This window comes from Idiotropiscis lumnitzeri, chromosome 1 (genome assembly GCF_059441095.1).
Source record: "Idiotropiscis lumnitzeri isolate Australia: NSW breed Sydney's pygmy pipehorse chromosome 1, RoL_Ilum_1.0, whole genome shotgun sequence".
Taxonomy (NCBI): domain Eukaryota; kingdom Metazoa; phylum Chordata; class Actinopteri; order Syngnathiformes; family Syngnathidae; genus Idiotropiscis; species Idiotropiscis lumnitzeri.
Genome location: NC_142391.1, coordinates 34,008,074 through 34,024,212, shown reverse-complemented (window position 1 = coordinate 34,024,212; position 16,139 = coordinate 34,008,074). Strand labels below are relative to the sequence as shown.

The 16,139-nt window shown below is 43.5% G+C and overlaps 1 protein-coding gene across 1 annotated transcript in view; it reads right to left on the bottom strand.

Moving 5' to 3' along the window:
- The window catches only part of setbp1 (SET binding protein 1), a 41,343-nt gene extending 25,934 nt beyond the window's left edge, over positions 1–15,409 (bottom strand). The window contains exons 1-2 of the mRNA XM_088296878.1: positions 14,675–15,409; positions 4,776–5,350 (exon numbers count right to left, since the gene is read on the bottom strand). Of these exons, the coding sequence (XP_088153004.1) occupies positions 4,776–5,192 (417 nt within the window). The 5' untranslated portion in view covers positions 5,193–5,350; positions 14,675–15,409. The remainder of the gene's footprint in view (positions 1–4,775; positions 5,351–14,674) is intronic.
- Between the last annotated feature and the right edge of the window lie 730 nt (positions 15,410–16,139).

Below are 16,139 nucleotides of genomic sequence, written 5' to 3'. Positions count from 1 at the left end.
CATCAAGTCCCTCAGGTCACCAACCGCCATCTCAGCCAGGGATAAAGAGCTGACATCAAAAGGCGAACCATTTTGCACGCACACACACACACACACGCGCACACACCCCAACACGCACACACACTGGCCACAGCCACCGTGTGCAGCATTCATTTCCTTGTGAATGCACTTGACTAACACATAATAATCCTAAACACTGCTGGGAGACCACCAAGCCGCAACACAGACACACAAACGCGCACACACCCACACGCACAGCCAGGGGGGGGCACCTAGCAGAGGGGGCTGTCAAGACAAGATAAGTGTGTGTCTATCATCACATCCACTACGGGTACACACGTGCACACAAACATGAATGCAAATCAACAACAATAACAACAACACACAGACTGGGCTGAACTCCTGGAAAAAAAAAAGCTCTGGCTTATCTCTCTCCCCAGATAGTGAAATGGATTAAGAGCCACATTTGGTGCGTCCTGAGAACTGGACAGATAACCAGGAAAACACTCACTCGAACTGCAATCTGGCCTCAACATGATGTGTGCGCGAGTGTTGGTCGGTGCATGTGCGCTAGAGCGACGGATGTGTGCGCGGGCATGTGTGTCTGGAAGACTGATGCAGTGTTTGACCCAGGACCCAATCCGTTAGAACGCACGCATTCATCTTGAAAACACACACAGCATGGCCAGACAAAGAGCTGTGTGTGAGAGGACGTTCAGCATGTGTGTGATGTCAGCTGGAGACAGAGAAGGGAAGAGCATCATATCCCATTTATGCGTGTGTGTGGGTTTGTCCCCTGACACGAGGCGCCTGCGTATCGTTATAAATGTCGACGATGAAATATCATGCGCTTCCTAAGCCGGACTCTCTTAACGGAAGTCCAGATTTGTTTTCTATTAACCCTACCTTTAGTCTTGCAAAACCGTTTGCAAACACTACTGCATTTTTAAGCCTTCTATTAATTTATTGCTAACCTCAGAAAATTTACAAACTGCTTACCTGGACAAATGTTGCTGTTTTTCTTTTATTCAGATTCCTGAACAGGTTTTCATCACAGAAATCATATTTAAACTTAGTAAGGCAATGTTCACATGATCATGTGATCATTTGCATGTTTTTTTCTTTATAATTTGTACCCTAGTTTGAAGTCTTTATAAACTGATATGGGGTGTACTACTCATTAATTATTTAAATAATTTAAAAAATTGTTGCTACATTTGTGCTGTTTCATAATGGTTTGTCCTGCTTTGCCTCTGTATGTGATCTTATACTGCCCTCACGTAGGCCTATTGTTTTTGCACCTCAAAAATATTAACATTTTGAGCGAGTTCATTAAAAAAAAAAATAATAATAATAATTAATTAATTAATTTTTGCGCTTAATGTTGGTTTATTGTTAAGCAGTTTAGTGCCACCCTTGAAACATACACAGAGAAAAAATTACAACATGTGCTTATTTTGCTGTTTGCCTTGGATTAGGATAGTGGATATTTTATACAGCACATGCAGTGAACAATGAAAAAGATAAAAAATTAATTAGTAATTATTATATCAAGAGCATGTATTTCAGACACATGCGCCTATTTTTTTCAAACATTCTTCTTTTCCATCTGTGAAGTGCGAAATTCTACGTGGCTTCCGAGTAGCGCGGATGAAAAATTGAGGTTTCCCATCCTTGATCAAAGCATGCTTTCCCAAACATTTGGGGTCACCTGTTGCTTTGGCGTGACAGCCTGAAAATACTTGATAATCTAAACAGCTTTCAGTCTTTTAAAAAAACAACACCAACGGCTTAAAAAGATTTGTGTAAAGTTGTCTTTTTAAATTCATATGCAAATGTGGTCACAGTCCAGTCTGCATGTCTCTGACAGCTGAAAATGTTTTTTTTTTTTGCTCCCACTTTGCCACTCTACATGAATATCCTCCAGCCTCTCCCTTTCCCTGTCTATTAGAGTCAAATCTCTATATTAATGTGCATCTATTGTACCTTGCCTCTCCCCCTCTTCTATTCACCGTGCTACCATACGCACATGCACACTCCCTGTGAGAGGGGCCCCTTAACCAGGCTCTCCATATGCCTGACCCCCTCCTCCTCTTTCCAAAGCCCCCTTCTTCTCTCTCCATCCCCTGCTCACACTCTGGCTTCTGCTCTGTTGTTGCTGCCCCATGCTGCCATCTGCTACAAGACAACAGCGAGCGAGAGCGGAAAGAGGAGGAAAGGGAGAGCAGCGGAAAAAGAGGAGACACGAAGGGAGATAAAGTGGTGAAAGAAGGGACAGATAAAGAGATAGAGAGCGAGAGAATTGACGTGGACACGATACAATAGAAAGCAGAGAGGCTGTCCATCTGCTCCCCCTCCTCGTCACCCCCAATCCCTCCTGACACACAGCCACACACACCACAAAGAGAGTATTTAACCTCAACACACACACACACACACCCACGCAAGATGGAAGTGTGTGTGTGGCGTGGTGGGGCATGAGGCAGCCCGGGATCTCTCCTTAACCCGTTCCTCTCCACTGAGTCTGCCTGTAATACACCCCTGGGCTGGCAGGTGATGAGTGGATGGAGGGAAAGCATGTCGCGGAGCAGGGGGAGGGGGCACTGGGGTGTGGGATGGAGCGACAGAGTGCGAGGGATGAAGTCTTGAAACTGATCTGAATCAACACCAACACATCCGACAAGCCCCTCCCCTCCCTCAATCTCCAAGCTCAATTGGGACCAGCTTGAAGCCCCCCAACCCCGGCCACACTGTCACTATGACAACCTCTGTCAATCATACAGCAGCAGTCCAAGTGGGGGCCGGAGGTGCCAGATTAGGTTTGGCAGCCCAGACGTCTGTGAGCCGGGTTCATGTCCCTCGGTTTATTCATTGATACCAAAATTGAAACAAACATTTCATTGTTTTTCTGGTCTGACTTTAATAGCATCAAACATTGTCTAGACTGGCCATAACCCACTCAAGATTTCAATTTTGGAGTCTCAATAATGAGCTGCAATGTGAATCCACTACTGGAATAATAAATAAAATATATTATCTAGTCAGTGATAGGGCACAGAAACATATATGGAAACCTACACTAAAAGCGGTTGTTTGTATATTTTATTGCCAAAATTTTAGTATGACCTGACAGTTGGACACAAGTAAAATTATTTGCAGAGAAAAAATTAACCTTCTTCAACCACATATTGTATGCAAAGAAAAAAAACAATCGGAGACAGAAGTCGTGACTGAGAAAGATTTAATCACTCCCGTGCATTCATGGGCACACTTAAAATGTGCACACACGTGGCCTCGCACTGACTTGATACCAGTTGGGCAAGTTACTTATACCCCATGGTACTTACAAGTGAAAGTAATTAATTCCTTTACAATATGACTGTCTTGGCAGAGTAATGTGTAAGTCATGTTTAAGTGACTTTTGTTAAAATAATAATTTTATATAATTTATTTAATTTTGATACTTTGAAAGGAAAATGCTACATGTCTACCATACTGTAACTGGAAAAGTTAACTCGTAATGACTAGATATTGTGCAATAATATTAAATGCTTTAATTCTATGGTGGGAGATCACAACCTTTGATCAATATTTGGATGTATTTGAATTTTGTTTTTTTAATATAACCATTGGAATAGATATTTTGTCTGGTAAATAAATACTCCCTGACTAAATGAAATTATCAACATACACGTATTAATTTACACAAAAAATAGTGATGGATGAGTAAAATTATAGAATTACAACTATCTGAACTTTGAATTATTTCATATATAGGTATAAAATATAATTATCTTTACTTCATGGAGACAACGGTTTGAGGTGAATGAAGAAAAATAAACAAGCGCATCAGACTGTTTGTCCGATTGGAGGTGCCGTAGTGTGATGTCATTGGCCATCGCATGTCTTCTGCGTTTTACGAAAATCATTAAAATCACAAGAAGCATAATGACTCAGAGGATTCAGAACCCATGTTGGATTTGTAACATTTCTATTCGACTGGTACATTTATCGCCCCTTTAAGATTTTTAATTGATTGTATATTCCTAAATGTAAAAAATTAAACCGCTAATTATAATAATGCTCCATTATGTTGGCTTCTACGAGTGTAAAAGTAAGCTGCTTGTAAAAATCTAAGACATGAAACGCCTCAACCACATGGTCAGCAAATTTAAGTTGAGTGTCTACTAGACAGAAGCACAGGAGAACCTTGCCCAGCATCGTGTTGACTACCTGACACCTTCGCTCCCGCTGAGCCTGTCCGAGCTCAGAGCCACTGTGATGCCTGTCAGGTTTGGACACAAACTCGCACACACTCCACGGTGTAGGTCAACACACTCCGCAAACACTAGATTCCCCCAAGGGCCTGTACGTACACAGTGTCACACGCTCCGAACACCAGTGCATGTGTAACGGGTGTGATGGAGTTGGGGTGAGGTGGGGAGAGGAGGGGGTCTGCATATGACCACAAATGGAGAGAGCAGACACCAGCTGTCACCTGCTTATGTCAGCCCTATTCTCAGCTCCTGTGTGTGTGCATGCGCCTGTGTTTGTGTGTGTCACTGTGATCTCAGCTAGCCATGACTGGTTTCAATTACACAACAAACTTTGACCCTGTGTAACTAAGCAGGGAGAGGAACTACTGAGAGGGAGCTTGGAGTGTGTGAGGCAGGGAGTGGTTTGTTCATGTACGGAGGCATTCATGGAAGCCAAAAAACGTGAGCTGCCTTCTGCTCTTAAGTGCATTAAGCTAACCACGGCGGCAGCAGACTTACCCTTTTTCTGGGCGGTCCTCTGTCTTCATCCTTTTGAACCCGCCCTGAAATGGCCACGCCTCCAGTTCGCCCCTGCCGCCTCCCTTTGCCCTCTCCAGCAGGAGGTCTGATGGTCATCCTGATCTCCGGTGGACAAATATAGTTCTCAAGGCTCTTGGGGGGCTTCTTGGTGCGCTTGGTGGTCTGGATCTTCAGCTTTAGACTTCCTTCCTGGAAACTCGCTTCCTTGATGGAAAACTCCTGCTCTTCCAGAAGCCCCTCCCCGTGTTCTTCAAGCCCCTCCCCTTCACCGTGAGTCACATCATCACTACGTGCCAAGCTGATAGCTCCCGCTCCGTCTTCATTTCGCGCCGCGCCGCCTCCCTGTAACTCCGCCTCTTTGGGTCGGGCCGAGCCAACCAGATCCCTTGGCTCCATCCACTCTCCCGCCAGAGCCAGTCAGGATGGGGGAAGCTGTGGCAGCCAGCCAATCGGAATAAAGAAGATGGAAGTCTGTCGGGCAGCTGGGTTGCTGTCAGTCAGCTATTGAGGTTGGCTTGGTTGGCCCACTGACACGCTGGGAAGCCAGTGACAATCTGAAGACAGAGCAGGTGAGAGATATAATCAGCAAAAGAACGACAACTCCCTGTGGCTGCCATCCCATCTCAGACTCTTATTAGCATTAGCAGCCTGTTGTATGATATGGTTAGAAAAACACACAAACTCGCCACAGAGATGTACAGGCATGCTGAAATGCTTTAATTTACATTTTCTCCCAAGGAAAAACAAACTTTTTGCCTCACTTGACATCCTCTCCCCCAGCTCTCATCTTTCATCGCATCTTGCTAATCTTCCCTCCCTTGCTCCTTCCCTCATTTGAGCCTTCCCACATTTGTGAAGCAAAGCTATGCAGACACTAGTGATCAGTGCAAAATAAGACATTCCTCTTCTCTGCTCCAAAACCAGGCTGAAGTTACCCTGAGGACACAAAGGAGGAAAAATGAAAGAAGCTGACTTCTGTTTTTTTCTTCCTTTCACCAGAGCAGGCAAGGAGGGAGGGAATTACACAGGGGGAATGGGAAGGCAACACAGAAAGACGAAGGAAAAGAATCTAAATTCTTTCCCCAGATGTGGTTTACGAGCTGGTCTGGAAAAAAACAGTCTGAATATTTTTTACACATGCATGCAGTGGCATATCCACACATTTGCATGGAAAGAAACGTACTGCACACTTTGACAAATAAATACTAGTGCAAATGACAGAATAAACCGGCACACGTAGTCCCATGCTCTGGAAAAAGGTTGTGGAAGCCATTTTGCTGAGGTAACTGGGCTTCCTTCCTTGAGCTTAGTATGCAACTGTGCAGGCACGGGTGCAGTTTTTTTATTTATTTAATTTTTTTACAAAGAAGAACCCAAATAATGACTGGACTACGCAGCCTTTGCTTTGGGGAATCCCTTCAGTCATTGAGAGGCATTCCTAAAACAGCTTATAGTGCTGAGTCACACAATGACTATATTAACATTTGCACAGATATGATTGTCCCATCTTGGGAAAATCCAATAATGACTCTAATTTTAGTTTTTCAAATATTACCTGCATGCATGACTCAAGTACACTACATAAAAGTTTCGGGGCCTGCCCATTACATCATAAAGAGGAAATAGGTCAAAACAAGGCAGTTAGCGGTCACTGATGTGTGCATGGCTCAAAATCTATGTTGTGATTCAGAACATATACTGCATATAGACTGGTTCCAAAAGTAAGCATAATGTTCAAAATGCCTTGGGAAGATAAGCAGTTAAATGAATTAGAGTGAACTGAGGATGTCCAGTTGTATTCGGTGATAAAAAGGTGTTTCCAAAGACTTTTGTCCATATAGCACATATTCAATGAGCTTGGATCAAAAATGTTATATGGAATAATTCCCCACTCCTTCCCGGTCTGTTCTCTCTGTACCAGTCCAAGCTACTGTACTAACAGCTGATCTCCATCGTAATGCCCTAGAGGCCTCACACCACATGCTTACAGTGTGATTGAATAATCATAATCCACGGCAGTACTCCAACAAGACCACACACAAACTGTGTGTAATCCACAGGCAGAGTATTAGATGGATATTTTGTACTGCATCACGAAAAGAAAATCCTGTTGAGCCATTATGTTTTCTGATGTATAAAACATTCGTAAAGGGTCAGAACGCCCCTGTGTGGCATTAAGAAGCTGTAAAGAACCCTTGCGGCGGTTTTGCATGTTTAACCTTCTGAACTCCAACACTACTGACATCCATTTACTTTCCATGTGGAGTAACACATTTTATGATTGATTTCCTGTCTTCCTGGTAGCTGGCTGTTGTTGATATTGAGAGAGATTTTGTTTGTCAATGCAGTTGCATGTGTGCTGCTTTTTTTGGCCGTCTGTAATCTCAGATGTCGACACCTCCTTCACATGGGAGAGGAGCTTGGCTGTGTGTATGGCCTCACCATGACCAGGGTTATATCCATCGGTCAAACACACTTGAGTAAAATGCAAAGTTTATAACATGACCATACAGTGATTGGTACGCCGGGCCATTAAAACTACATTAAATGGAAAATATGGAGTTGCTAAAATGTAACGCTTGCATTCCTCTTTTGCAGTGTCCATCCACCCAGAAAACATTTGTGAGGTCAGCGATCTCTGATGTTGGATCTCAGGGAAGTCCTGTCACTCTTTCTGTTTGAATCCATCCCTAAAGGTGTTGGAATAGGTCAGGGCTCTCAGCTCTCAAAGTCCTCTATATTAAACTTACTCAACATTGCCCTTATGGACCTGACTTGCGAAGGGCCTTCCCCAAACAGTCCACAGAGGTGAAAGTCAAAAATGGCCCAAATGTCATTCTACAGCTGGTTGCCGAGCGTATTGTACCAGCCACAAAACAGTCATGAACAGTTGTTATCACAAAACATACTAGTGCCGCTTTTCCATCAATCTTGAATAGCCCCACACCACTCCGAGCTCATTGTCATTCATTTGGCCGCCTCTTCGGTCTACAGCGAAGCAGGGCAGCAGCTGCCCAAAGCCGCCGCCCCAGAAACGGTAGCCACAACTGCCGGAGACCTCTCATTCAAGTGAATGAGACCCGATGTGGGAAAGGCGCGACTTCAGGATAAAAGTGAAAAATCAAAAGTGTTACATCAGACATCAGGTCAAAAGTAATTCATAGATATATTTGTGTTGGTTGGCACTGTTTTACATTAGAGTGCTGTGTTTTTTTTTTATTCTTTTTTTTAATTATTTTTGCATTCGTTACACTCCGGGAGGGACTATATATCCTACACAGAAATAATTACATTATAAATTTTACTCTTATGTTTATATTGCTATATATATATATATATATATATATATATATATATATATATATATATATATATATATATATATACATATATATATATATATACCATCACCGCGAAGGGATTAAATTTACACCATGATATGAATTTTAGGCCATATGACCGACCCTCGTCCTGCCAATAACTTTATGGTGCAATCAAGTAAGTGTTGCTAAGCGTGCTGTGAACCCGGGAAAACTCCATGCTACTCTAATTACAAGGCAAAATCACCACTTACACACGCACACACACTTAAAGCAATTGACCAGAACGATATAATTGAATTATCACCACTGCATTTCATCAAAAAGCCGCAAAATTTTATATTAGTGTATCTGTGTGGGGCGTGACATCACCAAACACAAATGTCTTCAACTTGTACATTGATAATTTAGCTGAACGTCATTATATCATGATAATAATCAAAATCGGTGTTAATGAATTCTGATACTCGTTGGCTCTGACACAATTTTTCTTTGGACGCCACATCAAAGTGGTTGTGTCACTCTATGACCACAGCCAGCCTAGCTGGTCATGTAATTTTCTGAGAAATTCTCAGTAGGGGATTGTTTGAATGTTAATTAGACATATAGAGATTTACTTGGTTGTTTAACTTTACAAATTGATGGTTGGCCAGGCATTCTAGAGAACCAATGATTTGTATACAAACATCAAAAGGGCAATTTTCCATAACATGTCCCCTTTAAATTCAGTGGCATAACATCAGACGCAACCATGTCAAAAAGTCAACACATAGTGGATTAAAACCCACACGGCCCAGTTTGTTCCTCAGGATCCTCCCGTCCCTAATGTCAGTGAGTGACTCGTGCTCATGGCATGTGTGAAAGCCACCCTGATTGTCATGTGACTAAGCACAATGACAGGAAAAAGAGACAGCTGCCAACCACAACATCCCACACAGAGACATCCATGCATAAGCTTCAAAGTGGAATTGACCCATTACTACTACTGCAGTGTGGCAACAAAATGTCCACATGAATCATGACGATCTTTATTCTGGGTCATAACTGCGTAAACTACTTAGCTGGGTCATGTCTGTCCCTCCCCCCCCATGCAGTGGCCCTAAGCTGTGTTAGTAGTGCTCTGTTACTGGCAGGCAGGCATCGAGTTTATGTAAGACTGACCCCACCACGGGCCTCCCTCACCTAGGCCAAGCCACGCTGTCTCCTCTCTCTTGCTCTCTCTTGTACACAAACACGCACATCCACATATGCATACGCACCTTGGCTTGCCTCAGACAGCAGAGGGATTGTAAGAGGCTAGACTTGCTGCATAAATAGCTTTATTATGTTCTCCAAACTGCCAGCGCGACACCAGCTTCACTCTCAAATAGCATAAGGTCACTCAGTGAGCTGGATGTAAAAGGCTGTGAATGGGAAACATCATTTTGCCTCCTTCTCGCTCTGGAGACCATTATGATAAAACAGCCATGATGAAATGCAGATGGGCAAAGCTGAGGGGGTGAACGGTACAGACTCACAGGCAAAAGTGTGTGCATGCGCTTGTGTGTGTATGCGGGTGTGTGCGTGTGTGTGTGAGTGTGAGCGTGCAGCAGAAAACTGGGCAAGAGAGAGAGATGAGGAGCGAGAGATGGCAACAGAAACACAACCTTTTAAGGCTGCATACCCAGCAGCCTAGCGCTTGAGGTGGACTCACAAATAGCTCTCTCTCTCTCTCTCACCCTCCCTCTCACTCTCTCACTCACACGCACATACACACACACACACACGCACACACACCTGTATTTTTGTACAAGGTGAGTAACTTTTTTTTTGTCTTTGATGAGCGGAGCTTCAACCATTTCAGATGCAGTCTGTCATTTTCAATTTTCATATTGCTCTCCCTCTTTCGTTCCCATCCAATCACGAGAGCAATATTTCTAGAATGGCCTGATCTTTGAGGGACTGATCAAAAGGGGTTTCCATACCTCGAGATCTACGGGTGGCATGCATCATCTTCTATCCTGGAAATATATTTCTTTAGCTCGTTGCTCATCTTGAGGGAGTCAAACCAACCCTCTTCACTTGAATGAACATAAAAATGAAAATATTCTATACTCAGCACCAATGCATGGATGGATTGAAGGACAATTATGACTTATTTGTTACATGCCTAGCAATTAGTTGGCGACCAGTACAGGGTGAACTCCGAGTCTCGCCCAAAGCCCAACCCTTTATTACACCCGTGACCCTAATGAGAACAACCGATATAGAAAATAAATGGATTATGACAAGCTGAAAAAAAAGCATTGCTTTGAGCCTTTTCCAGGCAAGGAACAGTGGGCCCCATTCATGAAACTCAACAACAACATTGGTCCACTTACATACGTTTCAAAGTTAAAGTGATACTTAGGGCGCTCTGGAGTAAAAACTGGCGCATTTGGATTTTCATGCCTGCGCAAGCCTCGTTTAGTATGTTTGGTAACTTGGCAGACCACAGTGTGCCATTATTGGGCAATCCGGCGAACCGATTGAGTTTCCTATTACACGCCCCGGCACACTGACAGTTCGGTGGCCGGAAGGAGATTAAACTTTTATCCGGCTAAAAGCAGGTCTAAGTTGTCGAACAGGTCATGCAATGCGATTTGGTGAATTTGATCAAAGTACAGGGCAGGCTGATTCTGAGCTCCGCGGACGTGTGTGGTGGATGTCATAATATTTCATTCATAGACAACAGCATCCACCGAACCCTCTGAATCATTGTAGAAATTAATTCATTGTCTCCAAGCAGTCTCCAAGTGCCCACTTCACAGCAGTAATATGGGATTGCACTGAACCAACTTCACATTATCCTCCAGCGGTGGTCTGATTGCAGTTCCTTATGAATGTACTTTGCATGTTTCAAGCTATATGAACTCCAGTGAGTCTATTTGGGTTTCCGCAATGTAAAAAACGGCACATTTGGCACGCTAATTTTAAATGGTATGAGAGGGGAGGCTTCCGGTGGCCGTGAGGCAGGTTTGCTGGGCTCACGCCCACAACGGCGTAAATACCCATTTTTAACTGTGAATGTGCGAAAATACCAAAAGAAAGAAAGAACAAAAAGTTCTCCCATAGGCACAACTGCACAGTTTGCCAGACTTGGCCTGCACATGAAAAGGAGAGAGAAAAAGACTTTAAGCAACTTTTCACAACAATAAGAAAGAATTCAAGAAAACGTTTATCAACAGAATCAGGCTGTGAATGAACGAGAGTAAAAGGAGCATGATCATTAAGATAGTCAGAACAACTTAATATATTAGATCATACTCAATCGATGTGGATGGAGGCCAACCATCCTTAATTTCCTTGATCTGGATCATAGTTTCAAGGTAATCAATTCTACCTTGATGACAATATAGATGCAAACTACATTCCGCATACACAAACGGATGCACACAGGGCATTCTTTGAGTGAGGATAAGTCACACACACACAAGAATAGCACTCATTAGATTACATTAGTCAACCAAAAAAATTTGGCTTTTTTTTTATATCCTTCCCCATGTTGACAGACCAACAAATGGCAATAAAACAAAACCGATTGTAGCCCGATTTTGGCCGACACACGTAGCGCACACAAACGTAGTGTCTCATAGACAATTTTGAGTTGTCTTAACACATCGCAGCCCGTGCACTGTGACATAATCAACGATTGGTCATTTGGCGTCTGGGACGCTTCACGACCACCACGATGAAAGTCTGGCATGTCAGAAATTTGGGACGTCTTGCTGCATGTGTAGTCATGCAGCGGAACACAAGTGAACTGGACAAACACAAAATTATAGTCAGAAATTCACACACGCACACCAGGAAACTGACCCTCGCACATATTGCTGCAATTGCAACTTGCAGGCTCTGATCGGAAAACAATATTTCACCAACCATTCAATTCTTACATCTCGGCAAAACTTGTGGCCAACAGTCGACTACTAATTCAAATTACTTGCCGAATCCTGCACACTACAGGCCATAGCAGTCGCGTCGCTTGGTGTGCAGCGGACCTTACAATTACAGCAAAAATGGTCTGCATGACTGGTTACGAATCGTGAATATAACTAAAGGGTTGTTAGTTTGATTCCGCTAACTGGCTATCTGGATTCAGGCAGAAAGTCCATCAGTTACTAGCATCCAATTCCTCCACTTCTTTTCCAACCAAGCACTCACAGCTGAGTTGCCCTTGATCAAGACGCCTAATTGCACCCCTCGGAGCCCGAAGTACCCACGGTTACAGTGTACTTTTTGTGCTCACTATCATGATCAAATGTCGAGGAAAGCGGATGAAACGCATGTACAGGATAGTAAAAGGGTCTTAATGTTAGCAGTCGAGGTACACAAAAAGGTGATACATCAATATAAAATGAGTTGAGAGTTGCTTGTTTATTAGTTGCATCTTCTAGCAGTTCAGGCCAAAAATAGTGCACTGCACCGTGTGTGATTTAGTCTCAACTAGTTAATGCGTTGTAGAGGAAAATGAGAAAAATGACATCCTAAATCCATGCAGACTCCTTTGGACTGCACTATTTTGTTCAGAACAACAGTTTCTCGTAAAGGGGAGTCCAGAACATTTGGAGCGAGTCTCCCATTCTGTTAAAAATAACATTTAGAAATAACAATTGATCAATTGCTCATTTGTATCATATGTGCTGAGGAGTATTTAATCAAATATCTATATCTTGTTTGGAATATTGAATTTAATGGAGTTTGCTGTGAAGGATTAACGTTTGTATACAGTTTGTATAAAGCTTGCTACCTGACACAAGTAGATGAATGTTAACATTTAACAGCAGCCACAAAATGGCTGTCAGCAAAAACACCTCTGCTACTTCCCACCAGCCTCCCTCTTCCTCCTCCTCACCTCACTCCCACCAACCTCTGTGCGTTTGCCTCATCTCAGTGCTACCTCACCCCTTCTGCCTCCTCCCTCTCGTCCGCTGCCAAAAGGTGATCCAGTGCTGATATTCCGCGACGAGAGCCTGCCAACACTTTAGATTTGTCCTTGGATGCCGTTCATATTCCCTCCTCTTACCCTTGTGATCCGATTTCCACCCGAGGTATCAAGCTCAGATTGGGGATGCACCTTATTGATTCCTCATGCTTTAATTTAAAGATTGCACAGGCATCCCATTACCTAATAAGGGATTTGTTATCCAGCATTCTTTATCACTGCAAAACGCTGCTATAGTTTTACCTGAATCCCATTAGTTCCACGTCTTTAGAAACACCTTTCTTCATATGCTTGTCATTCTTATTTTTCTAGAACTCACACACCATATATCCTACAGACCTGACCAATTTTCCACACTTCCCCCTGATAATTCATGCGTGTATATTTATCTTCCAGGGCTGAGGTTTCTGGGGGCTGCTTACAGCCACTGCTGACTTGCTTTCCCCCTTTAGGCCTCACCTGCAAACGTACGACAGAATAATTCCGGGCTGCATTGTGTCAGACACCAGAGAGGCCACATGAAATCCTTCGGAGATGCTTATAAAGGATGTCCGGAAGCAGACGCATATAAACAAAATACCCATGATGATATACAGTGCTTTGGAGGCCAATAATGAGAGCTACATTAGTGTGTACACTATACCTAGAGGAACGGAAGTGGGCTCCCACAGTTCTTTCCATAATCCACTCAGGTGACAACATATTCGAAGAAACAGGTGAACATCAGGGGCTAAGCTAGTCTGTGACAATGTCTAGTGAGCACCTTATCCAATTTCCTTTAATTAATAATTTTTTTGTTAATTGGCATACAAGTATATATATATAAGTTAACTATGCTAATGTTACAGTAATGCACATACCTTCAAACTCAGTTTCCAACATTATTAATCACAAACCAATGTAAATCTTTGATAACGAAGAATCTTAATTAACACACACATCACACAGATGATGATCAGGTGTTATACTGTTTCAAATGTGAGTCATCTTAAGTGGTGTAATGTGTAGTGTATGTTTCTCGCACATTATGCACAATACAAAATATGATACCAAAAAGCCAAATAAAAATACATCCATGATACTCACTGAACTGAGGTCTTGTGACACTTGCTCATATCTGAATATCTGACGTCATGTCAAGCATGTTGGCGGTTCTGCCAAGTTTGCGTAACTTTAGAGGCATATTTTTCCTCAGAGATTTTGGATAAATTCATAATTTTGCAACTTCAGGGACAATCGACTCTTAAGGTTCCATTGTATTTCGTGCAGCTTAAAAATCAATCGATCCACCATTTGTACCTACTTCACTCTGAGTCCAAGAGTGAATTTCCATCCCTCAAGGTACAATTAACACTAATATACTCCGTAGGTTAAATTACTGGCATACAACTGAACTGCGGCTTTTCCAATGGGAACCAAGCACAAGTATGTTCCAAAAACTGTAAAAGTCAGGTACAAAATCTTTATCTTTTAGGTCACAATATCTCATATCGGGAAATTAAATGAGCATCAACCACAAAAAGAGACACAATGCAGATTAGAATGTTCAACATTTACGGGAGAGGTGTTTTCAGGTGCAGAGGGAGGCCACTTACCCATGTCTAATGTTGTCACACACTCAGCTCTGACGTGTAAATTATTTATCAGGATCATTTACAATCCATTTAGACACATTTTTACGCAAGCGACGGATGGGATGACAGCCTCCCGGGGAGCTGTCACACGCTCCTGGAATATACTTGGATGCTTTTTGACACAAAACCCCGAGGAAAATGGCGTCAATGTTGCTTTGGAAAGGCGAAAAAAAAAAGCGAAATGGGTTCTGCAGCCGATGTGATGACAGAAAAAAAAGAAGCCGCCAAGGGAGGAGGAATCCAATTAGAGACGTTTATGTCCAACTCCTAGCTGAAAGAAGCTCTCTCCGGGGATCTTTGCGGCTTGCCTGGCGGTCGGACTGAAAGCGTCCCCGGGGCCCCTTGCAGGACCGCCGGCCACTGGCGGAGCTTCGTTAAGTTAAGATCCCTCACAAATCCGTTCCACTGAGCACGCGAGAAGGAGAGGTGCGAAGGCTATTACCGCAGTCAAAACAAGCCCGCATCCGTCTTCGAGCTTCGAGAAGCCGGCTCCAAGCGGACAAATGTCAGCGACAAGATCGAGCTTTCAAGCCCAAGCGACAGTATCGAAGAGTCGGTATGGTAAGGTGGCTATCCCCCCACCGCTTGCATGGGATCAAGGCTTGGACTCTTTGCGCTCTTTTGCTTCTGCTCTCTCGCTTCTGCTCTCTGCTTTGCCGATCGGTGAATGTCAGACCCAGGAGCCTGCTGTCTGGTAATGATCTCACCCAACCGACTGAGCTGAGCTGTGGTCGAGCAGAGGAGAGTGGAAGAGTGGCGAGCAGAAGGAGCGACATCGCCTCCACCTGGCTGCAACGCGCCCTGCGCGCCTTTTCAAGCTCAGCGAACCTTCCCCTTCCGAGAGTCTTTTTTTTTTTTTTTGGTGACCACTGCCTGAAGTGGTCAGTCAGCGACGAGCCCCCTATAAAAAGCTAAAGAAGTCATTAAAACAGACCACACTTACTGGCTACAGTATGGGCCACAGTGTATGTACTTATAAATTCAAATTCCATGACAAACTCAAAACCCTATATTAAATCATTGTTCCCCATTGAAATTAATGTAATATTCCCCCAAAAAACACGCACAATTTGTGTTTATCAAAGCTGGGCACTTGACCCTTTTTTGCGGCTCAGTCCACTGCTCTCCAGCCGCCATGTCGGTACCCATCCGTCCTCGACCCCCCCCCCAGCCTTATTTAAAAAAAATTGTCGCTCACCGACCCCGTTACACCCCCCCCACCTCCTAAAACGCACGAGGGACGATTTGAGGGCCCAACTAAAACCCTTTTCAAAAATTTGTCACCACAAAAAATGGGCGTCCGGCTGGGTCGGAGGGTCCCCCCAGGACGGACTGCTGAGCTCTGATGTTTTTAATCAAGAAAAATAGCACTGCATTTAAAATGTACATACTTGGGATGCTGGCATATTAGTTTCGGTGAACCGCA